This window comes from Globicephala melas, chromosome 3 (genome assembly GCF_963455315.2).
Source record: "Globicephala melas chromosome 3, mGloMel1.2, whole genome shotgun sequence".
NCBI lineage: Eukaryota > Metazoa > Chordata > Mammalia > Artiodactyla > Delphinidae > Globicephala > Globicephala melas.
In genome coordinates this window covers 75,031,726-75,058,270 of record NC_083316.1, presented here as the reverse complement: position 1 = coordinate 75,058,270, position 26,545 = coordinate 75,031,726, and the positions used below count along the sequence as shown (strand labels likewise).

The window sequence follows — 26,545 nt, the reverse complement described above, 5'->3', positions numbered from 1 at the left end:
CAAAAGCAGCTCCTGAAAGGGACTTCTTACCTCAGGCTCCAGGCCTGTAAAGTCTGAGTGAACAAGGATGAACCCACTTAACCTAAGAAGGACATTATGCTAAGTGAAATAAGCTAGACACAGAAGGAAAAATACTACACGATATCACTTATATGTGGAATCTTAGAAAGTCGAGTACACAGAAGCAGAGAGTAGGATCGTGGTTACCAGTGTCAGGAAGGTGGGGAAACAGGGAGATGTTGGTCAAAGATTGCAGTGGTATAGAATGCACAAGTATAGAGACCTAATGTACAGCCTGATGACTATATTTAATAATACTGTTTTGAATACTGGAAATTTGCTAAGAGAATGGATTTCAGGCTCTTTCACCACACACACTGAAAAATGCTAGCTATGTAAAGGAGAACATGTTAATTGGCTTGACTGTAGTTATTTCACTATGTATATGTATATTAAATCATCATGTTGTACTTAAATATATAGTTTTTATTAAAAAAAATAATGGGTGAGTGGGTGAATGTCATTTCCTGACATACCCCTGGCCTCTGAAAGTCTCCAGCCAAGCCAGATGTATGGTTCTACATGATAGTCATGAACCCTTAGCATCACCATTCAGTTCTGAGTGTCAGTCCTGGAAACACAACCTGATAAGTAGTAGTTGTTCTTGTCTGAGGAGGACACAATGCCTTCCATATTAAGCATCAACCTCTAGACACTGATGATTTATAACTCATAAAAATGAATAAAAATCTACGCTCAACCAGGGCAACATGCACCTCCAAATACTTCCAAATATCTTGCACAGGAATACCTAGTACCTACTTTTCTCTTTAAACATAATATATTAAGTTGTAAAGTTTTTATAAAATGTTTTGATTCATTTCATATCTACACTGAAATGTTGTCAACCTTGGTTTAAATAGTCACTCAGCACTGTTTTGGCCTATAGGCACTTCTAGTTTATACTAACAGCTCCCAAACTTTTGGATTTCACGAAGAAGGCAATTTACAACCACAAAAACCTAAAGTTTTAATTTTAATTTTAAAGTCATAATTTCAGAGTAAAAGACCTTTAAAGTTGAAAACACTTAACTTTAAGACACTCACTGTATTGCCTTTTTTTCTCTTATTCCCTCAGACCCAGAGAAATTGTAGTTACAGGATCCATCCCCATCTGCTGGCTCTGGCCAAGGGCTTCTTTCTCTCTGCTTGTTGGTCGGGATGAGGCGGGGCTGCATCTGAGGCTCAAGCATGGCTCTGTTGGTACCTCTAGTCCAGCATGCCTTGTTGTCTGCTCAGGGCAACTGAGAATAAGATCTCTGAGGTCTGGGAACACACTCCAGCATGATCTGGGTTTAGATAGGGCCTTCCTAGTGGGCTGCTTCTGTCGTCATCCAAGACACTTAGCTAGTGTTCATCTCAACTGAAGAACTGGAATAGGGTGCAAATTGGGGCATTGAGAAGAGGGATAAAATAAGCATTAGAAAAACAGTGAAAAGAGATTTGGTTTCTAAACTATAAAAACACATCTCAGAATAGGGGGTTCCATTTGATAAGATGGAATTTCAGATAGATTGAATTCATATGTAATGGCTGTATGTCTTTCTCGTATTTCCTTCTTTACATATATTTCCCAGTTTGTTTACATTATTTTGTTTCATTATACTCTATCATATGGCAAACATATTTTTAGCTTGTTTTGTCCTTTTCTCTCTCTATCTTTCCCAGTGGGATAGAAATATCACACAAACATGCACACACCATACGTATGTGTCAACTTATGGTATCAAACCTTTACAATTCTATACCAGTACTTTGTCATTGCAGAGAACTTTTGGACACATTTACTTTAATTATAGGATGTTTGTTTTCTACCCTACTTTTATGAGAGATCAAAGCCTAAACATGTGCCTAGATAAAAACTGAAATTTCAGAATCATAAAATGTAAACCTGTATTTTGTTTTAAATATTTGAGTTGAAGGTGACCTGGATAAGATCCATTTTGTTCAGCTTTTAATGTCAATGATGAGTTAGAAAATGACTAATCGCCTTAATACTATAATGTACCATCACTGTTACTAATACTGGAAATATCCTATAAGACATAGTTTTACATATGTGAAGTGTAAGTGAACAGTATTAAGACTGACATATCACCTGGGTAATAGCCGACTTTCATCAGATTTGGAGGTACTACTAGGATGAATAATAATTAAAATATATACCTAATCGCTGCCTGTCTGTCGGTAGAGCTAATTGCTGTCATTGAAAAGACTAAATTGTTTAAGAAAAAGAGAGAGAAAGAGAAAGTCATTCTTCATTGAAGCTATCTCCCTGTATCATTGGAAACCTATTTTTAGTACCTATAGAAGTCATGATTTTTGAATTTATTAGGGATTGTGATGAATGATAAAACAAATCATCCATTTACATATCTTGACACTGCTTTGGAGAATACTCATTTCTTACAAGCAAGTGTCACACTGTATATAAAAGCTGGCTAATTGTGTGCTAATCTTCTGCATTATCTAGAACTCTCTGAGGTGGTATTCTATCAATAGTAATATTAATTTTATTTATTTCAAATGTACGAAATATCTTCTAAAACCCTATTTCTTTTATAATTTCTTCTCCCTTACATTGTATAATTTTGCATTCAGCTGCTAATTAAGATTAGGAGTGAAAATTATAGAATACATATCCACTTTAAACCCTCAAGCTTTTATAATACATGAAGATAGTAATATTTTATCCATTTTAAATGTAAAAAGAGAGAAAGCAAAGCAGTTAAGAACATTACTAGATGTTGTGTTTGTTTTCATGTTTTTTTTTTCCGCACAGTTCAATAGTTTCATTGATCTACTGTTTCTTACAAAAATCTGCCATGCTTTGTGAACTTCACTTTCTAATCTCATACAGCAACCCTTCCTTTATGTTATTCCTGCTCTCCCTGGTCCCAGAACAGTAGGGTTGCCTTGACAAATCTATTCAAAAGCTATTCCTCGGCCTTTATTGGTGGGGACTGGGGCCTTTGAAATTCTCTCCTCACTGCAACACAGCTGACATCTTCTTCCAGACAGAATGAATTAAGGAAATACAATAAGACACTTGATCTACCAGTCAAGGATCTTTCCACAGTGAGGACGGATTCCATGGTGCACAACCAGGACAGCAAGCATCTAAAAATACACAATACATGCTTGTTTACCAGAATAGCAATCAGCGATTTTTCCAATATGATTGATAGGATGATTTCTTTTGAAATAAAATCTGTCTGGAAATTCATTGTGTTTGTGTGTGTGTCTGTCTGCGTGTGTGTGTGTGTGTGTGTGCACGTGTGTATGTTGGAAATTTTTTTAAAGCCATATGAGGTTAATCACATTTTTAAAGCCAGACTTCAAATACACACTTAAAATGTATGGAAGGAATATAGATTATTTTTATTTCATCTGTCTGAGTTGTAAATCATCATTATCTTAGAGGTTTATTCTTAATATTGAAGCCTTTGTGTCCTCAGACACACAGCTACAATTCACCAGGTTGTGTTTCTTTTGAACTGTTTGATACAGCCTTCATTGAACCAAGTTGAAGTAAAAATTAAATGATAGTATATTTATATAGGCCAGATTTTGAGGAGTAATTGCAAAATTTATTTCCTCTAGTATTACAAAGACAAAGAATATAGTTTTAAAATATCACTATTCTTTCACATGTTCAAATTAATATTTATTTCCATCTACAAGTTAAAAATAGATACCCTTTTCAATTTCCTTTAATTAAAATCCTAGCCTTCTCTTATGAGTATATTGCATCATAGTTCACAGAAGGTTACATGTCTTCTTAATATCAGGACAGATAACTTGCTGAATTGTAGAAGATGAACTCTTTTCCACAGTCATATTGGTCATGAATAATTACTGACTATTTATATAAGAGAATTTTTTACAGAGTATGGAAAATAGAGTATACTTATAGTGGTTGATTGTATAGGATAAATTAATCTCTACAGCCTAACAAGCTGGTCTTGCCTTAAATTATGTTTCAACAGAACATTGTCTCTATTACATTGCAGAACTGTTGTAATTGGGTCTCTAGCTCAGAACCGTTAGACACATCAGTGGAGTCCATGCTGCCTGACTGTCCCCGAGTCTCAGCAGGTATGTGTTTGATGAGAGATGTATAGAGTGCTTTTTATTAAGGTGAAAAAATATGCTAATGAAATGTGGAATTCTATTTTGTGAATTAAGCATGTTGTTCTGCCTTGAATCTTTGAATGAATTATTGGTAACATACAGCATGGGTCTGACCTACTACCAGAAGTACATTAAGTAGCTGAAGATGCTTACCATCCAACTCTGTAAAGATGAATAGGTGAAACAACGTGAGAGTAATTTAGACAGTTGCTGTTGAAGCTTAGGGAGATTAGATGTACATAAATTGAAAATTAGGACAAGGACTGGATCGCTGTACAGGATCTCAGAGTATTTGTCTCTGATTGATTACCAATTCAGTGATCCAATAGGCAGTCAAGACTGTGAGTTCAGAGAAGAGACATTCCTGTGGCCTAGAGTCTAGAGAAGTTTTTCACGTAAAAGATTTTGGCTGGACCTTGTGTGTTAGATAGGACTTGGATTATAGGAGGACATGCAGGGTGGTATTCTAGGCAAAAGAAACAGAGCAGTATAAGGAGTAAGGGCTGGAACGGATCGGAAGATACTCATAGGGGGCAAAGACAAGACTGGCCTGTCCACTGAAAGAAAAGAGGTAGCGGGGTGAGCACCTGAGGAAGCAGACGAGCTCCAGACAGTTGAAGAGTGGCATTGATTTCCATCCTAAAAGGTGGGTTACTTTAGTCTCTAATCTCTAGATAAGAGGAAAGAGTGACATTTTTCATTACTTTCTGATTTTGGCTTTCACAATTTTGATAGTAAACACAAACTGAGCAGTGGTGTCTGGTTATGTTACAGAACAGAAATGGGTTTGCTTTGGTCATAGATGCCAGAGAATGAGTAGAAGTTTTGAACATGAACTACCTCATATAACAACCATAAGAGATAGCTAATCGCTAAGCAAAGTTGCATACATGTTTACATATTTGAAGGAAATAATTTGGAGAACAGTTCAACTACTAGGTAAAGAACTATTATTATAATTAAATTTCACCATCATTAATACCTAAACTTGAACTGAGCTTCACTATCATTATAACTAAACCTTTCAGGTCTGTCAATCAGGGTTCAGTCAGAGCAACAGACTACTAGGTGATATATATGCTACAGTGTGTGTGTGTGTGTGTGTGTGTGTGTGTGTGTGTGTGTGGTGTACATTAATTACAATATATTGTCTTTATTATCAGTGATTATGTTCTATAAAGTCTCTGAGAACACTGAATTAGTGAATACTGAATCATCACTCCTAGGGAAAATACAGGGTTAGGTTCCTGCAAGCTTCTGGTCACATTTTCATTGACCTATCAATACATAACTTTGTTTTATGAGTGTTTCAGTTTAAAGACGCCTTATTTAATATACATTGTTGATTCACTAACATTGAATTCACAGTCAACAGCACTGTAACTCATGCCCTAATGGGACTTATTTTCTCCATAAGACACATCACTGTCTTAACACTTCAGCACTATACTTGGACGCCATTTCAGAGAACAAAATCACCAACAAAAGCACAAAAATGTGAAAAACATGGCACTAAATAGTCTGCGAAAAGGACACTTGTTTACAGTACAAGAACTGGAACAAGAAGGCGAAGCATGGCCTTGTTTCACCTTAGTTAGGAATGTGTGTGTTGAGCAACTCAAATTTTTTACCACGCTGCACATGTGCATATCCACAAATGACCACAAAAGCACCGTGAGTATTGATTTGGGGGTTTACAAATAAATTTTAATAAGTATGTGAATTCAGAAATATGGAATTCACAAATAATGAGGATTGACTATATATAGTAAAGGATTTATTACAGAGATTTGACCTGGGATTTGATCAGAGCTGGTTACGCAGTCTCTATAAGAATGTCGACTTGGCAAGCGATGCTGGAGCTGAGTCTACAGAGCAGACAGTTGTTAAGGGAAGATGTTATGTAAAGGGGTGGAGAGCAAGAATGAGCTGGAACCCATAAGCATGAGCTGGAGCCCATGAAGATGGACTTAAACCCATGTCAGTTCTTGTGGCTTCTGTCCTTGGTGGTATGGGTGTCCTGTAGAAGCCAGTGCCCTTTGTCCTGGTAACCGTTGCCTTGTGCCACCAAGTGAACCAGCAGATAAACAACATGTGTGAGCTTGAAATTGTTGCTGCTTGACTTTAACTCTCCAAATTTCCCACAGAAGTCTCCCGTTTGTACCATTCTAACTGGAGACACACAGATTGAAAAGGAATTCTGGGAAATGTAGTTGAACCTAGTCAAATTGCCACATTACAGAGCCTCCACAGTTCACCCCTTGTCAACATGGCACTCATATACATCTCCTTAAACCAGAAAATCTCCAAACGAAGACATTAATGAAGTCTTGCTTCCACCTAACATGATACAACTATCCCGTGTACAATCGAAAACACACTAAGAAGGAGGATACAAAGCCCATTTTTTGTCCTTGGCTGATAGTTCATTCTTCTCATCTTTGGTATCCTGTAGTTTAAATACTGAGAGATAAAGCTAATAACTATTGACACATCTTACATGAGATGTTAAGGGAATAAGAGAGAAGAAAACAAAAATATTTAGTATATATATTCATATCAAAATGAGGAAATACTCATAACTATTACATTCCTTATTTTTGCAACTGGTCATGTAGTTGTAGCTGGTATGTGTAACTACCTTCATTCCATATTCTCTTTGGTTTCAGCAAACACCTCAACTGGTCATGGTCTCTTGCCTGGTGGGATGACCTGTATCTTCATTTCTGAAGGGTCAGGGCTGTTAGCAGTCCTGCCTGACTTGCATTATTGTAGTTTTCTATTGACACGAATCACAGAAAACATTAACAGATGACCTAGAGAATTTCCTGCACTACAAACACTCCTATTTACCCCCATTGTGTAGTAGCAACTCAATTTTTCCTTAGTAATCAGGATCAATCACCCTAGCCAATATAGTAACAATCTCTGTTGCTTGTTAATCCAGTGGTATAAGGATTCCAAAGTGGCAGGATGGCAGTTTCAGCTTTCAGTTCAGTGGAATCGTTGTGACACCTCATGGAAGCATTCCTCCGTATGGAACCTTTAGACCAACAGAGCCTAAAGTCATGGGAATGGGAAGCAGTAGTTTTGCTAGTAGATTACTAAGGGTATTGAGAAGAGAATCCAGCCCCATTTCTACTCCTCATTCCGAGATCTGGGAGAAACATCACAGTGTATTAAAGGCTGATGTAGAGCACATAACGCACCTGGGAGGACATTGTCTCAGCTCTACAAGGTGTTGTCACCTAACCAGGCACTGTAACTGTTCAAAAAGTCATTCCACCATTCTATCAAGCCTGCTGCTTAAGGATAGTGGGGAGCATGGTAATACCAGTGAATGCTGGCAGATCTCAGGCTATTGCTTGTCCTCTTGCTTGCTCCCTCTGATGGAAGCCAGCTGCCATGTTGTGAGCTGCTCATGCAGAGGCCTATGTGGTAAGGAATCGGTGTCTCTGGCTGAGAGCCAGTGATGATCTGAAGGCTGCCAACAGCCACGAGAGTGACCTTGGAAAAGGATCCCCTCCCAGTTGAGCCTTGAGATGACTGCAACCTCAGCCAACACCTTGACTGTGGCCTTGTGAGAGGCCCTGAGCCAGTCATCCAGCGAAGCCACACTCAGATCCAGGACCCTCAGGTGCTGGGACTGATAAATGTGTTTTGTTTTAAGCTGTGAATTTTGGAGACGACTTGTTCCACAGCAGTGGATAATTAATACAACAGGCTTACTTCAACTCTGGTGGTCGCTCAAGCCTAAGCAGAAAGAAACCTTAACTTTTTTTGAGACTAAATCTTTGTAAGGTTCTTCTCTTCTCTGATACCTTAGGGTTTAAGAGCAACTCTTTCAAAAAAAGGCATTAAAATGCTCTTTGAAGACAATTTATTTCTACCCTTTCTCTTCTACTACCTCATTAGACTTTGTGGTACAGTTTACCAAAGATAAGATATTGTTTCTTCTTTATCACACTCATTTGATCCTATACTAAGTTGTGAGCTCTTCTCTGAGCTTATACTTAAGCTTATACTGTTCAGCTCTTCTCTGACCAAATTTTTCGTAGAACAGAGCTTGCTACTTTCTGTAACCTTCTATTTCCTGTGGGTGTTTATTCCAACAAATTTGGCTTAAATCAAAAGGAGATTTCTTGTACACTCCGCAGCATACACAGTTGTCCCCCACTTTATGAAAGCTTACTTTATGCCACTTCACTTTTATGAAAGACCTGCATTAGTACCTGTTTTCATTAACAGAAGGAAATCCAAAGAGGATTTTTGCTTTTAGGAAGAAAGGTGAAAGCAAAAATAGCATTCAGCATTTGTTTTCAGGGAGCCGCTATAGAGGCAGCAAGTACCCTGAGCTGCAAGAGTGGCACCACTAAGCTCCTTCTCTGGGAACTACACTCTGCATCTCAACATCAAGTTGCCATAGCTTAACTGTGCATGTAAACCTCTGTGCCTTATCTCGATTTATTTTGGGCATCCGCTAGCAAGAGTGCCCTAAGGTAGTTGCTTCTTCACTTTACATCATTTTGGCTTACGAAAGGTTTCACAGGAGTTACTCTACTTTCAGATAGTAGGGGAAACCTGCATCCATTTATTCCTCAAATATTTATTGAGCAATTATTATGTTCCAGATGCTGTTCTGGAAGCTGGGGACATAGCAGTGAACAATAGCTTATAATGACTTTTTTTCCCCAAAAAAACTGTTTCCTGGCCCTCTGCCAGTGGGTAGTTTGCTCCTTTTGAATCTGGCATCAACACTAGGTTGCATCAATTGAGAGAACAGTTAGGGCCAGTACCCCCAGCATTTTCCATACCTACTTATAAAAATTGAACAGGTTTTCAATCAAAACCAGTGATTTCCCTCAAAGAGTCCTAAAAAAATGTTGAACATTTTTTATGACATGATCAACATTATTATGACGTGATAAAAATGGAATTTTAAAGAAGATTAATTTAGTAAATGAATAAAAAACAGGAGCAAGAAGCCGGAGGCAGTAGACTCAGCAGGATGGAACAATAAAGCCAGTATATGTGGTTGATGGTGTGAATTGGAGTGGTGGCAGTGGGAACAGAGAGGATAGGAGAGCTGTAACAAATATGACTTGGGAAGAATCTACACTCCTTGATGATAAACAGATTGAAGGTGGAAGCTAAGGGGAGGGAGAAGACAATGATAAGCTCCGATGAAAAGTAACTGGGATAATGAAAATGTCATTACCAGAAGTACAGGGGAGCTGGAAGGGGAAATCAATTATGGGCAAGAAATGATGAAATTGTTTTATGACCTACTTAATTGAGATAATGATAGTTGAGGTGATGGCAGGAAATTCAAGTAGAAATGGCAAATGTTGTTTAAGTACCTTTGAAAGACTTGAAATTCTCTGATTAATAACCCTGTTACTATAATTTAAACTGTTAAGATTATTTGAAATTTTCTATGTGTACTGACCACAGGTTAGTAATGGATGTCCAGACTATCTGTTCAATTTAGTGAAGGCTTTCTTTTTTCCAGATTTCTAAATTACGAAGTTTTTTTTCTTGTTACACTTTGCTTTTTATCTTTTGACTAGACGTTTCATGGTCAAAGCAATGAAATTGCCTGTAAAAATACATACTCATTTAATATTGAATTTTTTCCTTTATTACTAAATATGTTTCCCTTTACCCCCAAAATAGATCTAATGCTCATAAAAGCTCTATTTTATGAATGTTGTTTACCTGTGCATATATATTTTAAAAGCAGGTATAATAAAGTTTTTTAATTGTACTTAAAATACACTGATAATTATTTTCAGTACAGTCACATTGTTTTTATTTTTCTTTTGAAAGCAAATGTAATACTTGACAACTCCACACTTAAGAATTGTCAGCATTATATCTTATATTGTACTTAAAATGAAGTCTGACTTTTCAGTTATTATAACATATAGTGAACGGTGGATATTTGAGGGATCTTGAATACGTGCCAAGTTACTGGTTCCCCCACTTCTTTATTTTAATAGTATTTCGTACTAGTGAAAATCGGCGCATTGAAAACATGTTATTCAGAGAAACATATAATAGGTTAATAGGATATATGTTTATTGTATAGCCCACATTTTGGTTGTTTATGTTTATTATAAAATGGCAACAGCAAATATCTGCCTCACTTATAGAAATGTTATGAAATGTTACAAGGACAATTTTTTAGTATCTGGAGGGATATTTTAAGTTCATCCAGAGGAAGGCACTGTGAAAATGTAATGTGGCACTATATATTCTCATTAGTCATTTTAGAATTTAAAACTGTCATTTATTTAAAAGCGATTATTGATTATTTTAATCCTGTAGAAATGGAAAAAGCATTTGCAGAAATATTTTCCCTTCCATTTTCTTGTCTCCAATTCTATTTTTAAACAACAAATAACTTAGTTATTCATGTTTTCCTATGTTCTCTGTGACATGGGTAAGGGTCACAAAACCGTAGTCACAGAAAGACAGAAAATATAATGGAGAAATCAAAAGGAAGACTAATAGTCAAAAGAAAAATGTTCAGTAGGACATAGAAATCAGGAGACAAAGCTGAAAGAAACTAGGGTAGCAGTAAAGATGAAATTAGAAATGATCTTATGTGGTGTGTTGCTTCCCCAAAATAGCAAATATAATTTTTAACTGTGTATGAGCAGACATTCTTCTGGGTGAAAGGAAAGCAAAATATAAATGTTTGAAAGCAGACAAGGTTATAGAGCACTGATATCTTCTGACTTCTTACAAGTCTGGACACAGCTTGCTTCGGCTGGCCTATGACTGACAGTCCACTCTTTGCCAGGTGGGTTCTAACTGGGCCTAGGTGTGGATAAGTACTGCTGCTCAGGCCCACATACTTTCAGCCCCGTCCAAATGTGCTCCCTCCCTGCCTGTCTGGGTATATGCTTTCAGTCTGCATGCATTCATTCAACAAGAATTCAGTGTGGACCAGACATTGCTGCAGATGCCAGGGACATAGCAGTGAATTACAGTAGATAAAGGTCCCAATGTGGAGCTTACATTCTAGTAGGAGATACAGACAGTAATAAACAAGATAAGTAAGGAGAGTATATGTCTAGTATGTTAGATAGTGGTCATTGGTAGGAGAAATAGAAAACAAAAGAAAGGACCTGAAGTGTGTGTATGTGGAGGGACAGATTCGAATTTTTAGGAAGGTGGCCAGGGAAGGCCTCTCTGAGAAGATGACACTTCTAGGACATTCCTTCTAGTCCTGATCTTCTCCTGTTTCCCACTGGTAAAGACAGTACATATTTGCCTATCTGACTTTAGAGATCCTTTTCCTAGACTTCAGGGTATCTACTTAGGTCTGAAGTCTTCGCCCTTATGTTCTCCCTGCAGTCTCTTGTTCTGGGTTCTTGAAAACCTGACCTTCTTATCGGATCCACTTTACCAGTCCTCTAAGGTTTATGGTAACCGTAAAGCATAGTCACCAGAAAGTTATTAAAGTTATTCCACTCTTCCTTAAGCAACACGTACAGAAAAGTATAACATTTGTATGGCACTCTGGACATAAGCAACCTTGACATAAGAGAAGGTTGCTTATGTCCAGAATTGAATGGACAGAGCCCCTCCTGGCTGACCTGAAGGGTGAGAGGATGAGTATTTTCACATACCTGTGACCCTTTTGTACCAGGCACACAGGATGGAAAGCTCTTTCCATCTACCATTAAGGAAATACATGAACCTAGATTCATTAAAACTATGCGGTCTAGATCTCTGATTCCTGTCAATATATTCCCTCCCCAAACTTGTATCCATCTCAGTTTTTCTTGCCTTTGTCATGACTTGAGTTAGTTTTTTCTTTTTTATTTCAGCTTACTTAGAACACTTGATGTAAATCTGTGTAAAATTTAGAAAATTAACAGTATAAATGGTTAAAAAAAAAAAAAGAAGAAAAGAAAAAGGGGGAAAAAAAGAACCAAGGTAGATATCTTAGGAGATAAGAATTAAACTTGAAAACTTACTGTATTTAGATGATCCTGTCTTATTCTGGATATAGAAAGGGGCCATTAATGGAACCCTAATTTTTCTTTGCTTAAATAATCCAGACTGTTTACACTGACTAAAATACTGAATATTTGCTAAATATTCACTTCACTTTATTGCTGAAAACATATCTTGAGGAAATGACACTAAGGAGTTATATCTTTTCTTTATTAGTGAATAATCATTTCCTTCTAAAGATACCAATGAAAAATGTTTCATTCAGAATGTGTAGACAAATTGAGTTGTCTAGTATGTTTTTAGACATAGCTCAAATTAATTAGGTAATTGAAAATCTATACTTTGCCTTGTAAACAGACTTTAAAATTCAAGACATCTTAGCATATATGATACTGTACCACTTTTGACTACATGTACTGCTCAAGAATTCTAGCACTCCTCTTTCTTCCATTCAAAGGGTATACATTCTAATTCTTTAAGTGGTGTTTTCATTAACTAAATAGCACTTTTCAGGCAGTTTTTGTTCATTACTGTAGCTGTTATTCATAGGTTAGTCTCCCTATTCATTGTTCTGTGCTACCTTATAATTATTAGTTAATATCAGGGATGAGTGTTCTGAAAGTTGACCACTAGAAATTCTTGTGTTTTCAGTGAATTATTCATTGTAATTAGCTGGAATCAGGCACTTTGGGGAAATAACTGATCAAATACTCATTTAAAATAATCCAACTATACGAATGATATTTATGTAGATCACCAATATTTGCCCTGATTATATATATATACTTAATCAGGTCCAATATTATCCTGTGATTTTTGACTTTTCCAGTTTTCCAGTAATCACAGTGAAAAGTAGTCTCACTCCAGAAATCTCACTTTAAAAAAAAATTAAAAATAGCCACCATGTTTTTTACAGCTTTCTGAACCAATTTGTGAAAAATTCGTCAAAGAATTTGGCAGTAAAGGTGGCAACTCTCCTTTTACTGAGCTAACTTTTCCCTTTAAAGATAAAAAGTTTTTAATTATTTTGGAATGCTTTTGGATAAATAACCAAATAATATGAATTTATATTTGTACTTGAAAATTGTTTAAGTTATGCGTTAATTTGTGAGAGATATTATTTTTACAGTCCCCATAGCAGTGTCTCATGGCTCTTAGTGCTATGTCCCTAGTTGTTAGAAAAGTAAGTCGGGACCAGTGATACCTAAGACAGAGATCTTCATTCTTTTTAAACAGATATTAAGTATTGATCTCCCCTTCCATGGCAGTCTGTGCTTCACTTGTCCTCTTTTTCTCCTTTCCTCTGTCAGCTGTCTGGGTCAGTGCTCTGGATGGCTCTCCCTGGGTCTGTATATTGCTCTCCGACTCTCCCTCTGTCATCTCGTTTAGTCTCTATGTGTGGTTCTTTTCTTATAATTTTTGTCTTCTGTGTCTCCCTGGCTTCATTGTCCCCCACCTAGAGACTCTTTGTCCTGCAACCTATGGAATCACATCTCCCCCAGCCCAGCATCTCTGCCTGCCCCTTCCTGACCTGTGTGGTTTGCCTGGGTCCACTGCCCTTCACTTCTCTTTGACCAGCCGTGTGATATGTGCCTCCCATCTACACCCTCCCTGCCTGCTCTGTCTTGTCACAGACAGACATCAAGTCACCAGTGATAAATCTGTCTGCTGGCAAAAATACCCCCAAAACATACCCCTTCAGAGAAACTGCATTGCTTTCTAGTAGTGATTCAGAACTTCTAAACTAAATATTCTGTGTTACTGAAATGAAAATGCAAAGAGAACATTAGGCACCATAGATAGGTCAAGTATTTACCATTTGTAAAATCCTAAGATGTTCTAAGTTGATTATCAGCACTTTAAAGCAGGGGTATATTTTTAAAAGATTTTGTCTCATCATAGTTCTTAAAATATAGTCCTTCTTTAAAGGAAAATAGTTTTATTTAATGAAAAATATTTTAAAGATAATTTGATCAATGACTTCAGCTTCTAGGTATTGACATTGGTTTAACTGATATATGATGTCTAAATATTCTTTGAGAACTGGTACTAGTATTTCCATTCGTATTATCTCTATCATAATATCCCCTTCAACCATACATATTTCACCCCAAGTATTCAATATGTTATACCAATAAATAAAGAAATCATGTACCAGCTAGTTTATGCATGTTTTGAATAATCTCATGGTACAATCCTTGACAAAATTCAGTTATTTTGCATAATTTCTTAATTTCTAAAGTACTATAGAAGTTACTTGTTTAAAATTTGGGGCAAATAAACATATATATCATTTTAAGCTTTGTATAGCAATGATCTTTATAAGTGAGACTTTTGTAAGAGACCCTAAATTGAAATTTTCTAATAACTTTCTAAAATCAGTATTGGCTTAGAGATTCTTTTGTTTTTAGCTAGTTTCAGACATTTTAAAAGAGCAAAGTGAAGTTTTTACTTTTAATTTCCTTTTAATAAATTGCCTTCAAAGAAATTGAGTCTTCTTTCCATTTTAATTTGTGTGGCAAAGTAGCCACACCTTTCCTGCTTAGTTTCCAGAAGAATAGTGATTAAATTTAAAATAAGACATTGTTAATTTAAGGCCACAGATACAAGTGATTAAATATAACCAATATGTGGGAAAGCTCTTTGTGGAACTACATGATATGCAGGTTGAATTTTATAGTAAAAAGTATAGTTTTCCATAACCATTGTAGTTTAGATTTTTATAGCACTTCTCTTTTGAAGGAATAATCCCTCAACATTACTTGGTTTTGCTTTTCTTCAGAAATAATATCAAGCATATAAAATCAACACTGGCAGCAAAGCTTAAATTTTAGAAAATCCAAATTTAATTATTTTTACCAATTGATTAGTTGTTGACTTAATTAATTTCCCCTGAAATTAGAGCCTAATCCCATGTCTTACTTCAAACTTGAGTTATTCTTGGTTCTCTTGGGGTAAGAAACTAACTATAAATATTTATTCCTTAATTGTACAAAGATTTATTGAGTACTTAATATGTACTAGTCTAGTTTAGACTCTAAAGATTGCTAGAGGGGCTTCCCTGGTGGTGCAGTGGTTGAGAATCTGCCTACCAATGCAGGGGACATGGGTTCGAGCCCTGGTCCGGGAAGATCCCACATGCCGCGGAGCAGCTAAGCCCGTGCGCCACAACTACTGAGCCTGCGCTCTAGAGCCCGCGAGCCACAACTACTGAAGCCCGCGTGCCTAGAGCCCATGCTCCGCAACAAGAGATACCACCACAGTGAGAAGCCCGCACACTGCAACGAAGAGTAGCCCCCGCTCTCTGCAACTAGAGAAAGCCCACGCACAGCAACGAAGACCCAATGCAGCCAAAAATAAAATAAATAAATAAGATTGCTAGGTATCACTCTTGCCCCTCAAGGAACTCACAGTCTCCTAGGAAAAAAGTCTTTTATCCATTGCAGAGATTCTCTTGGTTCCTAATCACAGGTTGATCATTGAAATAGGTGAGGTGAAGAGGAAGGTTAAGGACTTATGAACTCCTTCAGGACCCAAATGTAACTCTTAGTTCACTAACAGCTCACTTTATTAAATGGTACCCCACTACTATCTAAGAGCTAGTGCATCTTCTCAAAGTGTCCACCTTCCTTCCCTACTATTATAAGACCCTGACTTTTTACTCTAGCTATACGTTTCAAATGAATGTGTTACTTGTCATTTCAAACTCTTTAATGGTATTAAGTCAGCATTTATGAAGAAGAGCTTTGGATTTAACATGACTGTGAGAAATTTGTATCCTCCTAAATGTGTGGAGAATTAATTCTGTAATATGACCAGACGAAGATCTACAGTCATACTCTGTATAAAATGAGGATAATGCTAGTACAGTCTTATTGGGTTATGGTCAGAATTAAGTGAAATAATCCATACGGGACTGTTAAAATAGTACCTGGCATATGGTTACAACTCAGTGAATACAGGTGGTCCTTGCTTTGCACCGTTCTAATATACACAAATTTCAGTTACCATAGTTTAGTTAAATAACACCAAACCCCCCAAAACAAGGTTCAAAATTTCAGTTACCACAATATATTAACTATTAGTAATTGCATTAAGTACAACTGTCTATGTAAATAAACAGATGCACATCATGATCAATGACCAATTATATCCCTTTTTTCAAAATCTGTCACTGACCAAACACTGCATATCTGTTATTCAGTTCATACACAGTAGCACTATCTGTATTTATAAAAATGGATGTCAGGGGGCATCCCTGGTGGCGCAGCGGTTGAGAGTCCGCCTGCCGAGGCAGGGGACACGGGTTCATGCCCCGGTCCGGGAAGATCCCACATGCCGCAGAGCGGCTAGGCCTGTGAGCCATGGCCGCTGAGCCTGCGCGTCCGAAGCCTGTGCTCTGCAACGGGAGAGGCCACAACAGTGAGAGGCCAGCGTACCGCAAAAAAAAAAAAGGATGGTCAGAAGAGAGATCCGGCCAACAAAGATGAAAGTGAAGCAAACACATGAAATGCTGGAAGTGAAATTGGAAAGCACTGTGACGAAAAGATGAAGATGTCCCAGAGGAAGTGATACTGGCAAAAAAAACACTTCACATCAAATGAACTCTCAGAGATATTTCATGACATTGGAAGCTTGAAGGGTAAAATGTTGGAAGCTGATCCACACTTAGGAGTGTGAAAGTTAGCCAAGGCATAGAAAAGATTTGTTTGAACTGTATCATAAGTTATATGACAAGAAAGCAAGCACTATTCAAGCTACTCTTAATAAGTTTTTTACAAAGAAATAAAGCATCTTAATTCTCATTGTTTCTAATTTTTTAAAGATGAAGTATAATGTACTAAGTACAATTAGTCTTACTCTTTTTTTCATTCCCCGACCCTATTCATTTTTAGCTGACAGTAAGAAGATTTTTAACGTTTTGACCAAAAAAAGGTCATGGAACAACCGTAGTTTTTTTTCATTGATTATTATGATCACTTTGCCTGATTTCAGCTTGTATGGTTCTCTGTATAGTCCCACACTACTGTGCAAAGCAAGAACTTCCTGTTATTATTATTAGAAATTATTTTACCCAACAATCAAGTACCATAGTTTTAGAGAAATTGTTCTTTGCTTTTCAATATTTGAGAGTTAAAAACTTTCTGTCATTTCTCTCCTGCTTCTTTCTATTTTCTAGATTATCTAAGTCCTGATTTTAGTTATGTTTCGTCATGAGTCTCAGAGCCTCCCAGTACATCTTCTACAGAAGTACGGTCTTTAAACTCCTCAATTTTCCTATGCTTCAGCATTCTCCCTATTTCACTCTTCCAATTTACTTAAATTGCACACTGACCCTTTCCCTTTCACTCTCCTTCCTGCTAGTGTCCTATTCTTCCACACTCTCCCTGAAAGCCTATTGGCTCTTTCACACATTGTCTTCCTTTCAAATGACCCCTGCCCTAGAACATATCCTTATGAGAAACTTCTATAAATTCATCAGTTTCTTCCTTGTGTTTCATCTACTTTTCTGTCAATCATAAAAGACAAGTGTCATTCTTGAATTTAAATTACTACAAGAAATTCTACCACCCTATTTGTTTTACTTCAGTTCATAGTTTCGTAGAGAGATTCCAGGGACATTCACAGAGGCCCCAAACTTAATGATGGTAATGGCACCAAAATCAACTAATTTGGAATCTCCTTCACAAAAAATAATTCTCACAGCACCTAAAAGAATTGCATCCTGTAAACAAAAATTCTGTTCTACTTCTCATTTACTTCTCTGAGCCCATGTCACATCCTAAATTACTGGTTTCATTGGTCGTAAGCTGTCATTTCTGTTAGGTGTATTTTACTGTGCAGTGTAATAGAAAACTTTTTCACTAAACAAGTTGTGTATCTCCTGCTTAAAAGTGTAAGCAGAGTACAAATTTGAATGCAGAAGACGGTGACTGCGCCCTGACTAGAGTAATCAATGCAAGAACATCCTTAAAGCTTTTCTTCTGTAACAAGGGCAAACTCAGCTAAAAAGTTTGTTTAAATCCTGCTTGGCATAACAAGAACCGTTCAACTTTATCTACTTGTGACTATCTTTGAATATACCTGACTCATCACCATAATGCCTTTCAACTCAACCTTGCTCAACTCAACCACTCTTCCTGCCTTATACCGATATCGTAAATCTTTAAGGCTTCTGGTGAAGGCGGTAGGGTTTTTATACTTAGTATTATTTTATGGCGCAGGAAGTTCATTGGTCATGAATATCACAGATCTACAAAATAAAATGGAAAGGTTTTTCTCTCTATACTCTAAAGCTCTTTGTAGTCTGATTATGTGGGTTGTGTCATATTTGTGTCACGAGCTGTTATTTCTAAGCAGCAATTATATCACAACAGAGTCATTTTTTACAATAACAAAAAGAACAGCAACAAAATGAAGTAACAACAACAACAAAAAGTCCTTCATCGTCTTAATCTGAAATTAAGAAAATCAAGGAAATTTTATGTTGGCAATATGCTACATTCTACTTTTTCTCTACGTATTTGATAAGTAAAAGCATGTCGTTATTCACAAATAGCTGTCCTGTCTTATCTCCTTTACAGAACAGTGCTATTTTATGTATTTTGTGAATTTATCTCATAGAGTAATAAATTTTCCAGTGACTACACTGATGTGACTAACTCTTTTTCCAATTTGTTACAACTTTAATGTTCTTACTATATGTACCTTATCTACACTTACCGAGTTTTCTTAACGGCCTAACTTATCTTCAGTGTCTCACTTTGTCTTTCTTTTAAATTAATTTTTATGGGAGTATAGTTGCTTTACAATGTTGTGTTTCTACTGTACAGCAAGATGAATCAGTTATACAGACACACATAGCCCCTCTTTTTTGGATTGCCTTCCCATTTAGGTCATCACAGTGCATTAAGTAGAGTTCCCTGTGGTATACAGTATGTTCTCATTAGTTATCTGTCTTATACTTAGTAACAATAGTTTATATATGTCAATCCCAATCAACCAGTTCCTCCCACCCCACCCCCTTTCCCCCTTGGTATCCATACATTTGTTCTCTATATCTGTGTCTCTATTTCTGCTTTGCAAATAAGATGATCTATACCATTTTTCCAGAGTCCACATATATGTGTTAATATACGCTACTTGTTTTTCTCTTTCTGACTTACTTCCCTCTGTATGACAGTCTTTAGGTCCATCCACATCTCTACAAATGACCCAATTTCATTCCTTTTTATGGCTGAGTAATAATCCATTGTATACGTGTACCACATCTTCTTTATCCATTCCTGTGTTGATGGACATTTAGGTTGCTTCCATGTCCTGGCTGTTGTAAACAGTGCTGCCGTGAACATTGGGGTGCATGTATCTTTTCGAATTATGGTTTTCTCTGAGTATATGCCCAGTAGTGGGATTGTGGGTCATATGGTAATTCTATTTTTAGTTTTTTAAGGAACCTCCATACTGTTCTCCATAGTGGCTGTATCAATTTACATTTACATTCCCACCAACAGTGCAAGAGGGTGCCCTCTTCTCCACACCCTCTCCAGCATTTACTGTTTCTAGATTTTTTGATGATGGCCATTCTGACTGGTGTGAGGTGATACCTCATTGTAGTTTTGATTTGCATTTCTCTAATTATTAGTGTTGTTGAGCATCCTTTCATGTATTTGTTGGCAATCTGTATATCTTCTTTGGAGAAATGTCTATTTAGGTCTTCTGCCCATTTTTGGATTGGGTTGTTTGTTTTATTGATATTGAGCTGCACGAGTTGCTTGTATATTTTGGAGATTAATCCTTTGTCAGTTGCCTCTTTTGCAAATATTTTCTCCCATTCTGAGGGTGGTCTTTTAGTCTTTATGTTTTCCTTTGCTGTGCAAAAGCTTGGAAGCTTCATTAGGTCCCATTTGTGGGTCCAAAAGGATCTTGCTGTGATTTATGTCATAGAGTGTTCTGCCTATGTTTTCCTCTCAGCGTTTTATAGTGTCTGACCTTACATTTAGGTCTTGAATCCATTTTGAGCTTATTTTTGTGTATGGTATTAGGCAGTGTTCTAATTTCATTCTTTTACATGTAGCTGTCCAGTTTTCCCAGCACCACTTAATGCAGAGGCTGTCTTTTCTCCATTGCATATTCTTGCCTCCTTTATGAAAGATAAGGTGACCATATGTGTGTGGGTTTATCTATGGGCTTTCTATCCTGTTCCATTGATCTATATTTCTGTTTTTGTGCAAGTACCATACTGCCTTGATTACTGTAGCTTTGTAGTATAGTCTGAAGTCAGAGAGGCTCATTCCTCCAGCTCTGTGTTTCTTTCTCAAGACTGCTTTGGCTATTCAGGGTCTTTTGTGTTTCCATACAAATTGTGAATTTTTTTGTTCTAGTTCTGTGAAAAATGCCAGTGGTAGTTTGATAGGGCTTGCATTGAATCTGTAGATTGCTTTGGGTAGTAGAGTCATTTTCACAATGTTGATTCTTCCAATCCGAGAACATGGTATATCTCTCCATCTCTTTGTATCATCTTTAATTTCTTTCATCAGTGTCTTATAGTTTTCTGCATACAGGTCTTTTGTCTCCTTAGGTAGGTTTATCCTAGGTATTTTATTATTTTTGTTGTAATGGTACATGGGAGTGTTTCCTTAATTTCTCTTTCAGATTTTTCATCATTAGTGTTTAGGAATGCCAGAGATTTCTGTGCATTAATTTTGTATCCTGCTACTTTACCAAATTCATTTATTACCTCTAGTAGTTTTCTGGTAGCATCTTTAGGATTCTCTATGTATAGTATCATGTCATCTGCAAACAATAATAGCTTTACTTCTTTTCCTATTTGGATTCCTTTTATTTCTTTTTCTTCTCTGATTGCTGTGGCTAAAATTCCAAAACTATGTTGAATAATAGTGGTGAGAATGGACACCCTTGTCTGGTTCCTGATCTTAGAGGAAATGGTTTCAGTTTTTTTACCATTGAGAATGATGTTGGCTGTGGGTTTGTCATATATGTCCTTTATTTTTTTTATTTTTTTATTTTTTTTGCGGTACGCGGGCCTCTCACTGTTGTGGCCTCTCCCGCCGCGGAGCACAGGCTCCGGACGCGCAGGCCCAACGGCCATGGCTCACGGGCCCAGCCACTCCGCAGCACGTGGGATCCTCCTGGACCGGGGCACGAACCCGCGTCCCCTGCATCGGCAGGCGGACTCCCAACCACTGCGCCACCAGGCAAGCCCCATATATGTCCTTTATTATGTTGAGGTAAGTTCCCTCTATGCCTACTTTCTGGAGGGTTTTTATCATAAATGGGTATTGAATCTTGTTAAAAGATTTCTCTGCATCGATTGAGATGATCGTATGGTTTTCCTCCTTCAGTTTGTTAATATGGTTTATCACATTGCTTGATTTGCATATATTGAAGAATCCTTGCATTCCTGGGATAAACCCCACTTGATCATGGTGTATGATCCTTTTAATGTGCTGTTGGATTCTGTTTGCTAGTATTTAGTTGTGGATTTTTGCATCTGTGTTCATCAGTGATATTGGCCTGTAGTTTTCTTTCTTTGTGATGTCTTTGTCTAGTTTTGGTATCAGGGTGATGGTGGCCTCATAGAATGAGTTTGGGAGTATTCTTCCCTCTGCTATATTTTGGAAGCATTTGAGAAGGATAGGCATTAGCTCTTCTCTAAATGTTTGGTAGAATTCGCCTGTGAAGCCATCTGGTCCTGGGTTTTTGTTTGTTGGAAGATTTTTAATCACAGTTTCAAGTTCAGTGCTTGTGATTGGTCTGTTTATATTTTCTATTTCCTCCTGGTTCAGTCTCGGAAGGTTGTGCTTTTCTTAGAATTTGTCCATTTTTTCCAGGTTGTCCATTTTATTGGCATATAGTTGCTTGTAGTGATCTCTAATGATCCTTGTATTTCTGCAGTGTCCGTTGTTACTTCTCCTTTTGCATTTCTAATCCTATTGATTTAAGTCTTCTCCCTTTTTTTTTTTTTGATGAGTCTGGCTAATGGTTTATCAATTTTGTTTATCTTCTCAAAGAAACAGCTTTTAGTTTTATTGATCTTTGCTATCATTTCCTTCATTTCTTTTTCATTTATTTCTGATCTGATCTTTATGATTTCTTTCCTTCTGCTAACTTTGGGGTTTTTTTGTTCTTCTTTAATTGCTTTAGGTGTAAGGTTAGGTTTTTTCTTTGAGGTGTTATTTGTTTCTTGAGGTAGGATTGTATTGCTATAAACTTCCCTCTTAGAACTGCTCTTGCTACATCCCATAGGTTTTGGGTTGTTGTGTTTTCATTGTCATTTGTTTCTAGGTTTTTCTTATTTCCTCTTTGATTTCTTCAGTGATCTCTTGGTTATTGAGTTATGTGTTGTTTAGCCTCCATGTTTTTGTATTTTTTTACAGATTTTTTTCCTGTAATTGATATCTAATCTCATAGCATTGTGGTCAGAAAAGATACTTGATAGATTTCAAGTTTCTTAAATTTACCAAGGCTTGATTTGTGACCCAATATATGATCTATCCTGGGGAACGTTCCATGAGCACTTAAGAAGCAAGTGTATTCTGTTGTTTTTGGATGGAATGTCCTATAAATATCAATTAAATCCATCTTGTTTAATATTTCATTTAAAGCTTGTGTTTCCTTATTTATTTTCATTTTGGGTGATCTGTCCATTGGGGAAAGTGGGGTGATAAAGTCCTCTACTATGATTGTGTTACTGTCATTTCCCCTTTTATGGCTGTTAGCATTTGCCTTATGTATTGAGGTGCTGCTATGTTGGGTGCATAAATATTTACAGTTGTTCTGTCTTCTTCTTGGATTGATCCCTTAATCATTATGTAGTGTCCTTCTTTGTCTCTTGTAATAATCTTTATTTTAAAGTCTATTTTGTCTGATATGAGGATTGCTACTCCAGCTTTCTTTTGATTTCTCTTTGCATGGAATATCTTTTTCCATCCCCTCACTTTCAGTCTGTATGTGTCCCTAGGTCTGAGTGGGTCTCTTGTAGATAGCGTATATACAAGTCATGTTTTTGTATCCATTCAGCCAGTGTATGTCTTTTGGTGGGAGCATTTAATCCATTTATGTTTAAGGTAGTTATCATTATGTATGTGCCTATTACCATTTTCTTAATTGTTTTGGGTTTGTTATAGTAAGTCTTTTCCTTCTCTTGTGTTTCCTGCCTAGAGAAGTTCCTTTAGCATTTGTTGTAAAGCTGGTTTGGTTGTGCTGAATTCTCTTAGTTTTTGGTTGTCAGTAAAGATTTTAATTTCTCCATCAAATCTGAATGAGATCCTTGCTGTGTAGAGTAATCTTGGTTGTAGGTTTTTCCCTTTCATCACTTTAATATGTCCTGCCACTTCCCTCTGGCTTACAGAGTTTCTGCTGAAAGATCAGCTGTTAACCTTATGGGGATTCCTTTGTATGTCATTTGTTGTTTTTCCCTTGCTGCTGTTAATATTTTTTCTTCATATTTAATTTTTGATAATTTGATATGTGTCTTGGTGTGTTTCTCCTTGGATTTATCCTGTATGGGACTCTTTGCACTTCCTGGACTTGATTGACTATTTCCTTTCCCATATTAGGGAAGTTTTCAGCTATAATCTCTTCAAATATTTTTTCAGTCCCTTTCTTTCTCTCTTCTTCTTCTGGGACCCCTATAATTCGAATGTTGGTGCGTTTAATGCTGTCCCAGAGGTCTCTGAGACTGTCCTCAATTCTTTTCATTCTTTTTTCTTTATTCTGCTCTGTGGCAGTTATTTCCACTATTTTATCTTCCAGGTCACTTATCCGTTCTTCTGCCTCAGTTATTCTGCTATTGATTCCTTCTAGAGAATTTTTAATTTCAATTATCGTGTCGTTCATCATTGTTTGTTTGCCCTTTAGTTCTTCTAGGTCCTTGTTAAACGTTTCTTTTATTTTCTCCATTCTATTTCCAAGATTTTGTTTCATCTTTACTATCATTACTCTGAATTCTCTTTCAGGTATACTGCCTATTTCCTCTTCATTTGTTTCGTCTGGTAGATTTTTACCTTGCTCCTTCATCTCCTGTGTGTTTCTCTGTCTTCTCATTTTGCTTAACTTACTGTGTTTGGTGTCTCCTTTTTGCAGGATGAAGGTTCATAGTTCCCACTGTTTTTGGTGTCTCCCCCCAGTGGGTAAGGTTGTTTCAGTGGCTTGTGTAGGCTTCCTGGTAGAGGGGACTGGTGACTGTGTTCTGGTGGATGAGACTGTATCTTGTCTTTCTGGTGGTCAGGCCCGTGTTCAGTGGTATATTTTGGAGTGTCTGTGACCTTATTATGATTTCAGGCAGCCTCTCTGCTAATGGGTGCGGTTGTGTTCCTGTCTTGCTAGTTGTTTGGCATAGGGTGTCCAGCACTGTAGCTTGCTGGTTGTTGAGTGGAGCTGGGTCTTAGCATTGAGATGGAGATCTCAGGGAGAGCTTTTGCCATTTGATATTACATCGAGCCGGGAGATCTCTGGTGGACCAATGTCCTGAACTCGGCTCTCCCACCTCAGAGGCACAGGCCTGACACCCGGCCTGAGCACCAAGACCCTGTCAGCCACACAGCTCAAAAGAAAAGCGAGAAAAAAAGAAAGAAAGAAAGAAATTAAATTATTAAAATAAATTCTTCTAAAAATTATTAAAAATTAAAAAATTAGAATTAATAAAAAAGGACAAAAAAGGAAAGACGATAGCAACCAAACCAAAAAACAAAGCTACCAATGATAACAAGTGCTAAAAACTATACTAAAAAAAAAAAAAAGACAGAACCCTAGGACAAATGGTAAAAGCAAAGCTATACAGACAAAAATCACACAAAGAAGCATACATATACACACTGACAAAAAGAGAAAAAGAAAAAAAAAATATATATATATATATAAAGAAAAAAAGGAAGAGAGCAACCAAATCCGTAAACAAATCTACCAGTGATAATAAGCTCTAAATACTAAACTAAGATAAACACCAAACCAGAAACAAATTAGATGCAGAAAGCAAACTCCAAGTCTACAGTTGCTCCCAAAGTCCATTGCCTTAATTTGGGGATGATTCGTTGTCTGTTCAGGTATTCCACAGATGCAGGTACATCAACTTGATTGTGGAGATTTAATCTGCTGCTCCTGAGGCTGCTGGGAGAGATTTCCCTTTCTCTTCTTTGTTCGCACAGATCCTGGGGTTCAGCTTTGGATTTGGCCCCGTCTCTGTGTGTAGGTCGCCTGAGGGTGTCTGTTCTTTGCTGAGACAGAATGGGGTTAATTAGCTGATTAGGGGGCTGCGGCTAACTCAGGCCAGGGGTGGAGGGAGGGATATGGAACTTGGGGCGAGCCTGCGGTGGCAGAGGCCGGCATGACGTTGCAACAGCCTGAGGTGCACCATGTGTTCCCCTGGGGAAGTTGTCCCTGGATCATGGGACTTGACAGTGGCAGGCTGCACAGGCTCCCGGAGAGGAGGTGTGGATAGTGACCTGTGCTCGCACACAGGCTTCTTGTTGGTGGCTGCAGCAGCAGCCTTAGCTTTTCATGCCCATCTCCAGTGTCCACGCTGATAGCCATGGCTCACGCCCATCTCTGGAGATCATTTAGATGATGCTCTGAATCCCCTCTCCTCGTGCACCCCGAAACAATGGTCTCTTGCCTCTTAGGCAGTTCCACACTTTTTCCCGGACTCCCTCCCGGCTAGCTGTGGCGCACTAGCCCCCTTCAGGCTGTGTTTACGCAGCCAACCCAAGTCCTCTCCCTGGGATTTGACCTTCAGAGCCTGAGCCTCAGCTCCCAGCCCCCACCCGCCCTGGTGGGTGAGCTGACAAGCCTCTCAGGCTGGTGAATGCTGGTCGGCACCAATCCTCTGTGTGGGAATCTCTCCGCTTTGCCCTCTGCACCCCTATTGCTGCGCTCTCCTCCGTGGTTGGAAGCTTCACCCCCGCCACCCCCCATCTTCGCCAGTGAAGGGGCTTCCTAGTGTGTGGAATCTTTTCCTCCTTCACAGCTCCCTCCCAGAGGTGCAGGTCCCATCCCTATTCTTTCGTCTCTGTTGTTTTCTTTTTTCTTTTGCCCTACCGAGGTACGTGGGTGTTTCTTGCCTTTCGGGAAGTCTGAGGTCTTCTGCCAGCGTTCAGTAGGTGTTCTGTAGGAGCTGTTCCACATGTAGATGTATTTCTGATGTATTTGTGGGGAGGAAGGTGATCTCCACATCTTACTCCTCTGCCATCTTAACGGTCTCTCCCCTGTAATTGATTTCTAATCCCATAGCCTTGTGGTCGGAAAAGATGCTTGATACGATTTTAGTTTTCTTAAATCTACCAAGGCTTGATTTGTGACCAAAGATGTGATCTATCCTGGAGAATGTTTCATGTGCACTTGAGAAGAAAGTGTATTCTGCTGC

At 37.8% G+C, this 26,545-nt stretch overlaps 1 protein-coding gene across 4 annotated transcripts in view; it reads left to right on the top strand.

Moving 5' to 3' along the window:
• The window catches only part of ARB2A (ARB2 cotranscriptional regulator A), a 421,353-nt gene that overhangs the window by 273,861 nt on the left and 120,947 nt on the right, over nt 1–26,545 (top strand). For all 4 annotated transcript variants that reach the window (XM_030847879.2, XM_060296012.1, XM_060296010.1 and 1 more), the window contains one exon: nt 4,074–4,158. In XM_030847879.2, coding sequence (XP_030703739.1) covers nt 4,074–4,158 — 85 coding nt within the window. The remainder of the gene's footprint in view (nt 1–4,073; nt 4,159–26,545) is intronic.